The sequence below is a fragment of the Protomyctophum bolini genome (genome assembly GCF_963924005.1).
Source record: "Protomyctophum bolini genome assembly, chromosome: 19".
Classification (NCBI taxonomy): domain Eukaryota; kingdom Metazoa; phylum Chordata; class Actinopteri; order Myctophiformes; family Myctophidae; genus Protomyctophum; species Protomyctophum bolini.
In genome coordinates this window covers 9596225-9610272 of record NC_137880.1, presented here as the reverse complement: position 1 = coordinate 9610272, position 14048 = coordinate 9596225, and the positions used below count along the sequence as shown (strand labels likewise).

The 14048-nt window shown below is 43.2% G+C and overlaps 2 protein-coding genes across 2 annotated transcripts in view; both read right to left on the bottom strand.

The window, feature by feature from the left end:
* Positions 1-14048, bottom strand: part of il20ra (interleukin 20 receptor, alpha) — a 103161-nt gene that overhangs the window by 60366 nt on the left and 28747 nt on the right. The window lies entirely within an intron of this gene.
* Positions 1-14048, bottom strand: part of LOC308334789 (EH domain-containing protein 3) — a 39338-nt gene that overhangs the window by 10408 nt on the left and 14882 nt on the right. The window contains exons 4-5 of the mRNA XM_080791616.1: positions 11769-11866; positions 307-448 (exon numbers count right to left, since the gene is read on the bottom strand). Of these exons, the coding sequence (XP_080647742.1) occupies positions 307-448; positions 11769-11866 (240 nt within the window). The remainder of the gene's footprint in view (positions 1-306; positions 449-11768; positions 11867-14048) is intronic.

Here is a 14048-nt window from a genome sequence, read left to right as displayed (position 1 = left end):
CTACTTGATATTTCACCAAAACCGGAGCAGAACTCCCACCACGGGACTCTGGCAATCGATTAATACAGTTGCAACCACTATATTAATGGCAAGTATTTCATACAACTTAAGTTCAAACAATCTGAACTATCCCTTTAAGAGAGTAAATTACTTAAGTACAGTACTTGAGTACATGTATAGTTACTTTACACCACTGACAACAACGGATCGGTTGATTGTGATGAATTTGGACTCACTTCAACTTCAGCAGCATTGTTCCGTTGAAGGTTGAAGGAATGCGTGTCAAAACAATGCTATCTGGTATACCTGATCTTGTCTTCGTGGTTCTTGAGAGCCTTGATGACATCCGAGAATTCATCGGAGATGTCCAGCTTGTGGGCGTCGAACAGCAGTATGATCCGGTCCACGCGCTCGGCAAACCACTCCAAGACAGCGGCAAAGTCATAGCCTGGGAGAGGAGAGGAGAGGAGAGGAGAGGGGGAGGAGAGAGGAGAAGCGGAGGGCAGAGGAGAGGATGAGAAGCGGAGGGCAGAGGAGAGGATGGGAAGGAATTTGTAGTTGAAATAGAGGCCCTTGATCAATCTTCCTCCATTCTCACCATACCAGAGAGGACTAGTGATGCCACAAGATTCTGTGGTACAACATTTAGAGGGTACAAATAGAACCAAAAGGAACCGTAAGGATCCATTTGTACACTCTTTAGGGATTGATGCACACTTCTATTCCTGTAGGGAATAAAGCAATATACCTCTACTACTTGATTTATTTTTTAAATATTTTCTTTCTCTCCTAAGAATACAGGACAAGGAGGTCACAGTTAATTAAAAGCATGCGTTACTAATTACTACAATCTAGTAATAATCATTGTCATAAATGGGCCATTCTGTATAATGAGCAGAGCTTGTAGATTGGACTGGATAGTCTCTCACTACTTTTTTGAAAAATGTTGCACAATTTGTTTTGACAAAACGCGGCCTGCGACTCTCTCTACATTTTGCGAAACCCTGCGTTTATCAGGGAAAGGGCCTGGGAACGTGACAAAGGATCGAGTGGCTGAGGTCAGTGGAAGGAGGGCTTTTCGCTAAAAGGCCACGCATATTATTACAACATGTTGAGAGAATGCCTGTTTACAAAGACACGAGGCACTGCCAAGAGGCAGATCACAAGTGGCTTTTGTGGAAGAAAATAAATAAATTAATACATTTTTTTTAAAGGACAAGCACAGACGCAAAAGTATGTGGACGCTTGACAGCGAAACTTTTGGCATTTTTGGCTCCATTGTCTCGACGACATGACATCACGCTTGAGTTTAACATTCTGTACTTGGTCTGAATCTATCCATCTACCGTGGTGGAGGAACTGTGCTGACGGCATGACCCCTGTTCTGGTGAAAAACATTTACCGGAGGGGGCCTATAGTATAGGACCCTGGGGGGGGACTCCAGTTAGACGCGTTGCACCTATGCATTGTTATACCTTTTCTAGCTGTTCACGCCTGTGTCATTTTGCTCGTTGCTACATATACCGCCGTTGTCTGGCAGAAACCTCTCATCCCTATGTTTTAACATTTTGTGTTCTTTCGTGAATCACTTGATCATACTACACTACAGCGTCGCGCGAAAGCATCGAGGGTAGCAGACGACGTTGCACAAAGCCGCACAATTTGAGCTTGATCTGCTATACTTTTGATACTTTTGAATTTGAATGCTGAACAGTTACAGTTTTGGACATATTGAGGTTTCCACCCCCCCCCCCCCCCCCCCCAGCAAGGTGTTAGTTTACTTTTCATTTTGAAGGCGTTTTTAGAATCGGACTCGGGTCTAAATGACTTAACTAAACCTGTAGAGGCTTTAAGAGGTCGAGACCCAAAAGAGAGATTAGACGTTTGCCCAAACTAGTCAAAATAGCAGATCTACAAGCTCACAATAAATTATTTATATTTTTTATTCATGGCATTATATATATTTTTTTGTCTTAATTATTATTTTTTTATGTAGGGACAGTAAATGTCATTTTTACTCAAGTGGTGACGCAAAATAATTGGTCCGTGAGCCACAAAAATTGGGTCCCGACTCCGAGCCACTGTTTGGGAAACAGTGCTCTAGTCTAGAGATGACTTATGGCGAAAGAGACGTGCTTGTGTTGAGTGGTTGCTTTTGCAACTTCTAAACGGTGATTACAACAGAAGGAATGGTTTACTGTTCACTGTGCCTTCATTCAGCTTCAGCTCTTTATTCTGATAGTAATCATTGCAATATAGACTGTTTGTTCGTTAACAAGGGTCTCTCCAGCTCTTTAGTAATCAGAAAATATTTTTTTTAAAAGGTGGTTTGGAATTCATAAAAAAGAAACCCTACAAAGATAAATGATCAGCTAGCGTTCAAGTTCCAATTGTGTCTGCTCCATTCTTTTATATAATTTCCCATCACTCAGGATCAGGATGAGTTCAGTCATGAGTTCTCCTGATTGGATGAAATTGTTTATGAGGACAACCCCCAAAACATTTTCAACTTTTGTGTTATGTTAACCTTTTGTAATGGGTTCACGATTGTATCCTGTATAATAGTTTTAACAATTCAGATTCAACACTAAACGACAACGGCAACGAATCTTTGAGTAAAAAGGTCCTCCAAAGTGACTTATCTTTGACTTTCTGGCGCGTTCAAGGACAGAATCCACTCTTACCTGGAGACATTCCACAGGATATGAGATGGGAAACAATGAACAATGGAGGGTTTGGAGGGATTAGTGAGTTATAAACCTTCCAACTAGCACTAAGGGAGATAAGGGTGAGTCAGACAGACATGTACAGACAGACATGTACAGACAGACAGACAGACAGACAGACAGACAGACAGACAGACAGACAGACAGACAGACAGACAGACAGACAGACAGACAGACAGACAGAGTGAGTGATAAAGAGCTTACAGTGGCGTTTGTTAGGCACTGGTGATCGCAAGGCGCTTATGGTCAGTTGGCGTAGCTAGAATGTTCATTTGTCGATTTTCACATTTTCAAATTCCACATACGGGAGACTCTGCTTTCCACTACACAGTATAAATCCTCACTGTTATTTTCACTCCTGATTGACTACAAATGTAGTCCCTTTAAATGCCAATTTGGTTACATTTGTAGACCTTACATTAACATGGAGGACAGTATTGTGTACGTACACATTCCTAGCAAACTGCTATGGTAACCTACAATGATGCTGCAAATGTACAGAATGTTGAATTGAGTCTAGCTTGCACTGGGGTGACTTTAAAAGGTGCAACATACCTGAGGCGAGGCTAACCTGACCTATAACAGTTTCATTGTTCTGTGACATACCGTTCCTTTAGGTCGCTCACCATATAAAATCATATGTATTAGTATTAGGAACTATTTAAGATAACATTAGCTACGTACAACCTATCCTGGTACCAACATGGATATGTTGGTATGTGTGGATATGTAACTATGTTGGATATGTTCAACCATTTGGTTGAACACATAAACATATGCTAACTGCACAGTATACTATGCATGTGCAACTACTGCCAGCTAATTTAAGGTCAGTTTATGCTTTGTGTGACGAAGTGTCGAACGACGCATCGCACAACACAAGTGAGGAGGAAGTGTCGCGGCCGGCGAACCTTCTTTCGAGGGTTTTGCGTACCTCTGGAAAAATGAAACGTCGCTCGTGAACTTCGTGAAGGTGACTTTCACTTTCCTCGTTTACATTTTGCAGACGGTATACGAACGTCGAACACTCTCGTCTTTCGACGCGAGCATGAACTGACCTTGGGTTTCTAGGTTGTTAATATTATGGCTTCTACAGTAGCACTCGCTGTAGTAGTAGTAAAGGTCACCTTTATTCCAAGGTGGCCAACGGACACTGCCAACGCAATTTGGCCTTTTCTAACACACAGGGCTCCGACCATCTTACACAGATACATTTCTGACTAATCAGATTTCCTCAAAACTTTCCCCTGTGCTTGCCTTGCACGGCAGTAAAAGTTCAGCAGTAGTGCATCGCAGCGCAGTGCGCACACTCGCAAGACTTGATTTATGCTTAGTGGTCGCCCACGTAAAATAGCAGATATACAAGCCCCACAACGGTTTTCACTGTCTTTTCATGTTGTGAGCTTGGAGATCTAGCTATTTTTGTGGCACATGACGCTGGAATGCAACGGAGTATAAATGCAGCATTAGATGCGGTATTACTTTACTGTACTTTACTGCCACACACATACAGTACATACAGTATGTCCTACCACAACTACAACAAGAGCACACGACAACAACACACCGCTGCTTGGCCAAAGCTGTTAAGTTCAAAGAGATACCAAGAGGTTTCATCTGTACTTTCTGCACCGCGCAATATTCCCCATTGGTACACTTACTCTGAGAGTAAGGGCCCTATTCTTGGCAGTGCATGCCGTACCACTTATCCCCTTTTTTTTTAAATTAATTTGAAGAACATTTTTTAATTGTTAAACTTAGCCAATCTACATCGACACGCTGTGAGCTTGTAGATCGGCTACTCAAAAATGTTTTTTCAAATAGCAAAAAAAAGGCAAATAAGTTTAGGGATAAGGGGTAAGGAGGCACTGGCGAAGATATAGCCCTAAGTGTATGCAAAAGAATAAATGAACGCTCAGGGTTTTACTGCGTAGAAAGTTCCTATACACTTGTCCTTCATTTTCCGTAACACCTTCGCTAAGGGCTGTCCACACCAAGAATGACAACTATGAAGATAACTGTAACAACACACACCGATGAACGATATAAATGTAACCGTAAACACGCTGAATGTAAGTGGGTGTGTCGAACACCCATATGGATTTCCGAATTACTTCGTCATATCACTCAGAAAGTAATCCAAACGGTATTGTTCAGCATATATCAAAAGTAGGAATTGGTATTCCCAAAAGGTAGCGCAATCCAAATTTTCAAATAAATGGAGGACAAACTACTCATATTCCATTTTTACCCGGAGTCCCAATCTCTCCCCATTCGGCACGGCGACTCGCGGCCAAAAACAGACACTGCTTTCTGGTTTTATCTGGTTTTATCAGGTTATCATTCTTGGTGTGGACGGCTCTTTGGCGTTGCTCTGGTTTTATCTGGTTATCATTCTTGGTGTCTTGGCTCTTTAGCGTTGCTAGCATCAACAAAGGGAAGCCGGAGCTGAGCATGAGGAAGCGGTTTGGGTGACAGTCCACACATCTAAAGGTCAAGGTATCGCTTTCATTTAGCCTTTTTCTTTTGGGGGCAGCTGACAGACATGCACGATTTCTTCAACAATACCTCCATAACGGCATCTATGCAGACGGCTAAAGTTCGAACCGTCCTCTGTTGCTTCTGGACACGCAAACACAGACACACACACAGGCAGTCCATGCACATAGAAACATGATGAATGAGAATTAAAATGCATGAAAACAAACTAAGATAGACACCTTCAAATCATTCAAAATGAAAATAGAGATGCCCCCATGAATGAAACGTACACATGAATATGAATAGAACACATATTAAAATAATAGTATAAGAAGAATTGCACACGCACGCACGCACACACACGCGCACTCACGCACGCACACTCACGCACGCACAGCGCAGCGCTCCCAGAGTTCCTTGTACAAACACAGCTGTGCGGTCTCAGTAGAGGTGTAAGTGTATCTTGTGTTTCTTCTCATATCCAAACGGACAACAGCACGGCGGTACAACTAAACTCTGAGCTGTGTCAGTGCTGTGTTTGCTTTGACAACACACTCACACATGACACTTTGCCCCACAAATCACATTATGGCGCAAGAAGGCCGTCGGAGGTCACGTCACTTCTTGTACAACTTCAGTTTGGGGTGGGCGATATGGAAAACATATATAATATCACGGTATTTTTTCAAGCAGTCTCACGATACACAATATTTTTTGGGTTATTTTTTGGTTTGTTACTTAACAGTACAACCACCTACAGTACATGGTAACAACAACTAAAAGACAAAGGAGTAAGCATTTAGACCAAAATACTTTTGGCAAACGAAACCATCGTTCTACAGATGTATAAATTATGCCTTAAGGTATAGAAACTGCAAATCATGTTGTTCACTGAATCACTGTTTATTCACACACTGTACTGTATGTATCGTCGATATTTCTCACGATATCGCCCACCCCTAATTTCAGCGTATTATTTTAACCATTATTAGTTTATAGAGGGTATATATGCGCATGCATGAAGTGAGTGGCAAAGTGAGTTTACCGTCGTTTAATGCAATCAGATAGGACTTTTCTGTTTCGATGTATGGGCCGTCAAGGCCAGAAACTAGAAAGTAGAGTTTGGCCCCTCAGTAAGTGTCCCCACATAAATTCTACAAATGCCTTCTAAATCAGTAGTTCTCAAACTTTTTCGTGCCAAGGAGGACCACATCGCATGTTTTTGAGCTTTGTGTGTCTATCTGTCTGCCTGTCTGCCTGCCTGTCTGTCTGTCTGTCTGTCTGTCTGTCTGTCTGTTTAGGGTATCAACAGGTGCGAAAGTGGCGCTCTTGAGCTTCACACTGTGCACAGGTGCATGATGGGAAGCAGAGTTTTTAGTGTAACACCAGTCTTTTTCTGTCTGTGTCTGTCTGTCTGTCTGGGCCTAAGTGTTGCTGTTGCGCTTCACACTGACTACAGTACCAGTACATCAGTACAGTATAACAGTTACAGTATAGTTACACCGCTCACTTCACAACTGTTCAAAAGCGATATAATGCGAGTTCAATGCGTTCTAATTAGAAACATTTTGTGTTTCCATACCCCATTTGCGCATTACATTTTTACGATATAGTCCAAAATCCACCCCCTTCAAGTGCAAAAGTGTAAGAAGACAGACATAGACAGACAGACAGGGTTAAGAAACAAGACAGACAGACAGACAGACAGACAGACAGACAGACAGACAGACAGACAGACAGATAGGAAGAGAGACAAACGGTGAGAGGTACAGTAGGGAGAGTGAGTTAATGAGAGAGAGAGAGAGAGAGAGAGATGCAAGTCCTTAATTATCACAGGCCTTTTGTGGAGGTTAGCTGTTGGTATGGTAATGCTGGCAGTTAGCTTGGGAATGCTAAATGGTTCAGACACTTTGAACTGCCTGGTGGAAACAGTATCACATGCAACCAAAGGGATGCCTGGATGTTTTGGAACTATCTCAATCTTTTTTTACACCTAGAGTCAGTATTGTGGGCATGTCATTAGGCAAAATGTTTCACAATCTACCACAGACTTTTATGGGTCACGAGAAAATATCCCCTTTTTTGTTTCCTACGTACATTTTAGTCCACTAATACCAAGTGTTGGTCTGGGCTACTTTTAAACAAATATGATTTCATCAATGGGGCGTGGCATGGAGGTGATACGCCTGTGACACTGTTGAGGTGTTATGGAAGGCCATGCAGGTTTGCTTTGATAGCAGCCGTAAGCTCATTTGTGTTGTTGAATCGTTTCGATCTTAATGGATCTTCGTCAGGTCAGATACTGGCCTGACGAAGATCCATTAAGATCGAAACGTTGTCGTTTTTCTTTTTTTTCAATAAAGTCATCCTTTACCAAAAAGCGGGCCCTACCTATTACTTTATTGGCCCTGCACCCACTGACGAGCTGCGTGTAAATAAGTATGCTCACAACTTCCTCTTGACAATAAATCGTATAGATTGTCTGTGGGTTTCAGGTCATGTCAGTTGGCTGGTCAGTTAAGCACCATAGTCAGTCAGTACACCTGTTACTAGTAGTGTTGGCTCTGTGGTCAGGTGCCATGTGCTGCTGGAAAAGGACATCAGTATATGCATAAAGCTTGTCAATGTATGGGGCCACACAGTGCTGTAAAATACCCTAATAGATGGTTGTGTTGTCTCTGGAATTGATAATACACACAGTGGTGATTTGGGGCCCATGTTATCGGCTGTTGTTGGTCCACTGACAGTGAATACTTCACACTGGAGTGGAGTCAACACAGGCATCTACCTATCTATTTTAAGGCACTTTGTGCTTCTCTATGTTGACAAGCTCAGTGGCCTTGTGGTTAGAGTGTCCGCCCTGAGACTGGGAGGTCGGGGGTTCGATCCCCGGCCGGGTCATACCAAAGACTCTAAAAATGGGACCCAGTGCCTCCCTGCTTGACACTCAGCATCAAGGGTTGGATTGGGGGTAAGTCCCTGCGACATACTAGCGTCATGTCCAGGGGGTGTACTTGTACATCAAGCTGCCTCACGCTACAGAAACAGGAGATAGGCTCCTGCCCTATGGCAAGGCTACTTACTTACTTATGTTGACAAGCTGTATGGAGATGCTGATTTTCCTTTCCAGCAGGATTATTTGGCACCTGCCCACAGTGCCAAGACTACTACTGATCATGATAGTATTATTGTGCTTAACTGACCAGCCAACAGGTCTGACCTGAACCCCACAGAGCATCTGGGTTGTATTGTCAAGAGGAAGGTGTGACTGGAGACACTAGATTTGTAACAATACAAATGAGCTTAAAGCTGTTACCAAAGCAAACCTGGGCTTCCGTAACACCTTAGAGGGGAATACCACTAATTTTCAACATTGAACTATGCCATTAACATGACATTTTGAAAAATGTCTTCTACATCCTGACAGTTTTCTGAAAAAGCTATGTTTCTATGTCAGTCGTTCTGCTATTTTTCAATAGCTTTAAAAGCATAACATAATGCTAACACCAAAACCCCCCCCCCCCCCCCCCCCGCTTTTTGTTTAGCCTAGAAATGGAGGTCTAGAACTTGGGGTCATGTCATGTGATCAAGTGACATCACATCTGTGTACTCTGCAGACCAAAGAGTACTCCGGCACACGCGTCGCACGCACACAGAGGAATCGGTCCGGTCGAATTTCACACCAGGACGTTTCACTGCGAGTAAAACGATGTATTGTCGGAAAGGGCACTTCGTTTGGGCAGGTGTGAACGCTCATTCGAATGCTAGTGCGCATTAAAAAATATATATATATCTAATTCACAAAAAAAACCCCCAAAAAACAGGGGTCTCGGTTCGCTTCCAATCGCACCGAATACTGTGGTTGGTCGGTCGGTCAAAGACACACATGCACAGGAATAAGCAGTATAGGAAAGTAGACAGTGGGTCATGTCCAGTCGACAGTCCAGTCGCTGTAGTGTAGGCTATACTATTGTATAGAAGTGCACAGCACACATCATTCTCCGGATTAGGTCATAAAGGTGCATCGCACCGTGACCGCAAGCTTTCCGTTGTCAGCTGTCACTGTGCAATGCATGCCGGGTGTGTGAGTGAACGCTACGGTATGTTGCCGATTATGTCCTTTATTACATTATTATATGACTGACGTGACACATTTATTGTGCATATTCGTTCATTTTCATTCATTGGGGCGAGGTGTGCCCAGCACCTGTGGCTTAACCCATTAGACATGAGGATCTGATTCTGATCTGATTCTATGTCTATGTCTTCTAAATCTTGAAAGTATTCTACAAAAAAAAAAACTGTGTTTTATATCAGTGGTTCTCAAACTATTTCATGTCAAGGATGCAATTGGCCGCCGACCCCCCCATCTGAAAATATTGTTGTTCCAGTTCCAGGGTCCGCCAGAAGCAAATATTTGAGTTGAAAATGTTTCGCTGTGAAAGAATACCAGTATATATTCAAAGATTTGCAACACATTTTCACGATTAAAAATAAATTGCAGATCGAACAGCTCGTAGCACGGTGAGCGGTGCCGCGCTATGAGCTTGTAGATCAACAGCTAAGGTTTATGGTTAGAGTGGTTAAAAGTTATAAGGTGACAGAGATGCGCTCCCGGTCTCAATGGGGTATAACTATACGCACACGCGTAGGCTACTACACACCTCCTCCAACATAGCCAATCTACAAGCTCAACCTGCGTCGCGTCCTCGACGTGTTATGAGCTTGCAGATCTGCTATTTTCGGAGTGCAATGGCTCGTCATACAACAAAGTAGCCAATACACTTATGGTAAGTAGTCTTAAAGGTAGGGTAAGTGAGTTTCTTTGGTTAAATTAAGTGTTAAAAAAGCTCTGCCTGTGATTGGTCTACTGACACTGCCCGTCTTGACCGTCTATAGACGCGAGGTTACTCCGTGGTGAGATTGAGAAATAAATAATACAACAAGAGAATGACAGCTTGGCACGCGCGACAGAATGCAGCCCTGTAACTAACTTGTACGTTTTATTTTTGTAGAAGAGGCAAACTGATATTGTTACATATATGCCGTTTGCTTTGATTGAATAAGTACTATGATTTGATTTGGGTGTGCTAGTGCTGATTATCGTGTATTAATCTAATTATAGTAAACTAATACTATTACACTCAAATTGATAAAGATGAAGGGAAAATATATCTATTTTTAGTACAATAATGTTTCAAGTTTACACAATCAACACAAACACACCCAAATCAAATCATATTATGGCGTGCATGTTCAATCAATTATTCCATCAAAGCAAAAGGCAATAAACAATATTAGTTTGCCTCTTACGTACAAGTTATAGCATTCTCTTGTATCATACCGTACTACTTGAATCATTTTCCACCACAGAGTAACCTCGCATCAGACTATCCAGCAGGACAGTCAAGACAGGCAGTGTCGGTATAGGCCAATCACAGACAGGCGGGGCGTCACCATGCCTATGCTCGGACACAAACGGCTTTAAAGTACAGTTAGTTAACGGATGGCATATGCATATTTATAAGTGTGTGTGTGTGTGTGTGTGTGCGCTTCAAAGCATTTCTGTGCCACGACTTCTTTTCTCTCCTGTGAATAAAGCATAAAGCATCCTCGCGCCCGTGAACGAGAACACACGAACACACACACACACACACACACACACACACACACACACACACACACAGACACACACACACACACACACACACACACACACACACAAGCACACACACACACACACACACACACACACACACACACACACACACACTCTCTTTGTGCTCTCCTACAGTATACGGTTGTGTGTGTGTGTGTGTGTGTGTGTGTTACTACATTTTTACTACAGTATGTGTATTACAGTACTTGTGAGGTCCATGTGTCCCCACACATAATTGGAGAAATGTGACAAATGGTAGTTTTGCTGGAATCCAACCCCCTTAGGAGAATATCTGTGACAACTGCAACATTAATAACCCATAATGCAGGCAACATTTTCACATTTTAATTCTGTAGCATGTGAAGGGTCAAACTAGGGTTTTTTCATGACTTTTGCATGCATTTTCTATGCACGAAAAACACTCCTTGGGCTAATTTGTGTTGCAATGGATTCAGAATCAATTCAGCAACTTAAAGCAGAATGGAAATTTGTAAATGTTGCCTACATAAGGTTATTAATGATGTCCCAACTTTCAGCAGCTGTCACAGATTCCCCTAGGGGGAAACAACATTTCAGTCTTTGTGAGATGTCTTACTGGACACCTTTTACAAACACATTGGTGAAGAAATGCATTGGTAAGGAATTCATTCCCAGATTTGTGTAATCCCCTGACTACTACTGTAGGCTTGATTTATACTTAGGTGTGTCACTGCTGTCGTGCGCCCAAATAAGCCTGATCTGCAAGCCCACAGTGAGCTTGCAGATTGGCTATTTTGGGTGCAATTAAAACATGGCTTCAAGGTTATAGAGGCTTAAAGATGAAATGTTGAACCGTGTGTGTGTGTGTGTGTGTGTGTGTGTGTGTGTGTGTGTGTGTGTGTGTGTGTGTGTGCGCGCCATACCTCTGCTGATTCTCTGCTTCTCTCCTGATAGGATACCTGGCGTGTCAATCACACTGATGCTTTCCAGCACAGGGTTGGGCAGCTGGGCACACACAAACCTAGATACATACACACATACACACACGCACGCACACACACACACACACACACACACACACACACACACACACACACACACACCGGAGAAGTTATATGACCTCCCTTTCTGGAAATTTGGTCGGAAGTAGCATGTATTGCGGCGCTTCACACTGCTCTGTTCATGCAGTGCATTGTTTCCTCATTCGCTGGCGTATAGGGTGAGAGGTTCAGGCATGCGCGAGAGAGACTCGGAGTAGAGACCCGTTGCTTCTTCGCTGGGAAAGGAGATAGTTTTATGTGGTTCGGGCATCTAGTAAGGATGCCTCTCGAGCGTCTCTCCAGAGGGTTAGCCATAGCCTCATGATTGACAACGACGTCATCTGCTTTCCTACTATTCTGATTGGTTGGTAAGAACCAATCACCGAAGGCTGCCGCTTTGACAACGCCCATCCCATAAACTGTTGCCGTGGGGAGGGCTTTCAGTCTGAATAATGAAGTGAAACGAAATGAGAATTCAGACTGCGTGTCAGGCTAGGAGCTGTTGCCCCCGCAACGCGACGGGGTTGCGGGGGCAGATGGGGGCGGTCGTAGATGGATAGTATAGCACTGTCTCCCAAACAGTGGGTCGGGACTGATTTGTGGGTCACGGACCAATTTGTATGGGTCACGACTCGAGTAAAAATCCCTTTTCTCCATAGTCTATTTGAAAAGTGTTTTAAGTAAAAAAATATATATATATTTTTTTTTTAATTTTTAAAACAAACAAACAAATCTAAGAAATTCCATATTTATTTATTTTTAACTATTTGTTAAAATAGCCGATCTACAAGCTCGCAATGTGGCGCAGAGCGGAGCCTTGTGCACTTGTGTAGATCTGCTATTCTCTGCTAGTTTGGGTCCCGGGCAAACGTCTAATCTCTCTTTTGGGTGGCTTTATACAGAGTAAAAGCGGCCACATCTTCCCGGCAACCCCGAGCTTCTATTTTGAAAGAAATCCCGGCGCTGATTGAGTTAAGATATTTTGGGGGGGGTTAACCCATGTCAATAAATCCACTTGGAACGGAACGGCATTGCATTGACAGAGTCATGATGAGGGCAGAGACAGAACATGGATACTGTCTGTTCTCCAAAACATTTTTCCATCCCACAATATCCCACACACACACCCCCCCCATGCCCACCCTCGTTTCCCCCAGCTGTGTAAATACTAACAGGCTAGATGTCGCCAAAGACAGCGGTTCGCAAAGTGCGGTCCGGTCCTTAAGGGGGTTGGGTTCCAGCAAAATGACCTGATATTGAACCTCTTTCTCTATGTTGTGCTTCAGCTATTCAACGATATAGCAGAGACTCGCTCACATTGCCACACATTGGTTTTTTTTTGTGCGGTGCAACCACTCCAAGGAACAGCAATGTCTGTATGTCCCTATGTTTAGGGTACCAACAGGGGGCGCTGTTGCACCACTCGCTTCAGACAGGTCTGATTTCTGAGGGCCGCTATACAGCTTTAATGTTTGTCTTTAGTTTTAGTTTGTTTAATAAACACCGTTGACCATGAACGGAAAACTTACGTCATTTTGTAACTCATTACGTCGTATTGTCTCTTTATTGTTAATGGCATTTAATGTTTGTGTTGGCACCGTTTGTTTCACATAAACATTACGTCACCTAATCAACATGAGTTAGACTTTAATATATTACCGCCCCTCACTTACTTTTTGGGAGGTTTTTGAAACATTTTGTAGAACCTTTTAAACGTGTAAACGTAAAAACACTTATATTGGACATATCATCCCAGGGTGGGGGTGTGTGTCTGTGGCCAAAATTTGGGGGGGCCTTGACATGAGAATGTTTGAGAACCACAAATAATTGACCCCCCCCCCCCCCCACACACACACACACACACACACACTCTGACAGAATGTTACACAACAACAAGAACAGAGACGAAGGATATTCAACAGTTTGTCTTTTCCCCAGGAGGAGGAAAGACTGGATGACACTGACTCACTCACTCGTGCACTCACTCGTGTACGCACGCACGCACACAGGGTCCCTTTTTAACAAGGGAAACCCTGACCAGCGAACAGAGGGAAATTCAATCACACAGGAATGTAGGGCTGTAGTGAGGATTCTCTCTCTCACTCACTCACTCTTTCACACTCTTTCACACTCTCTCACACACACACACACACACACACACAC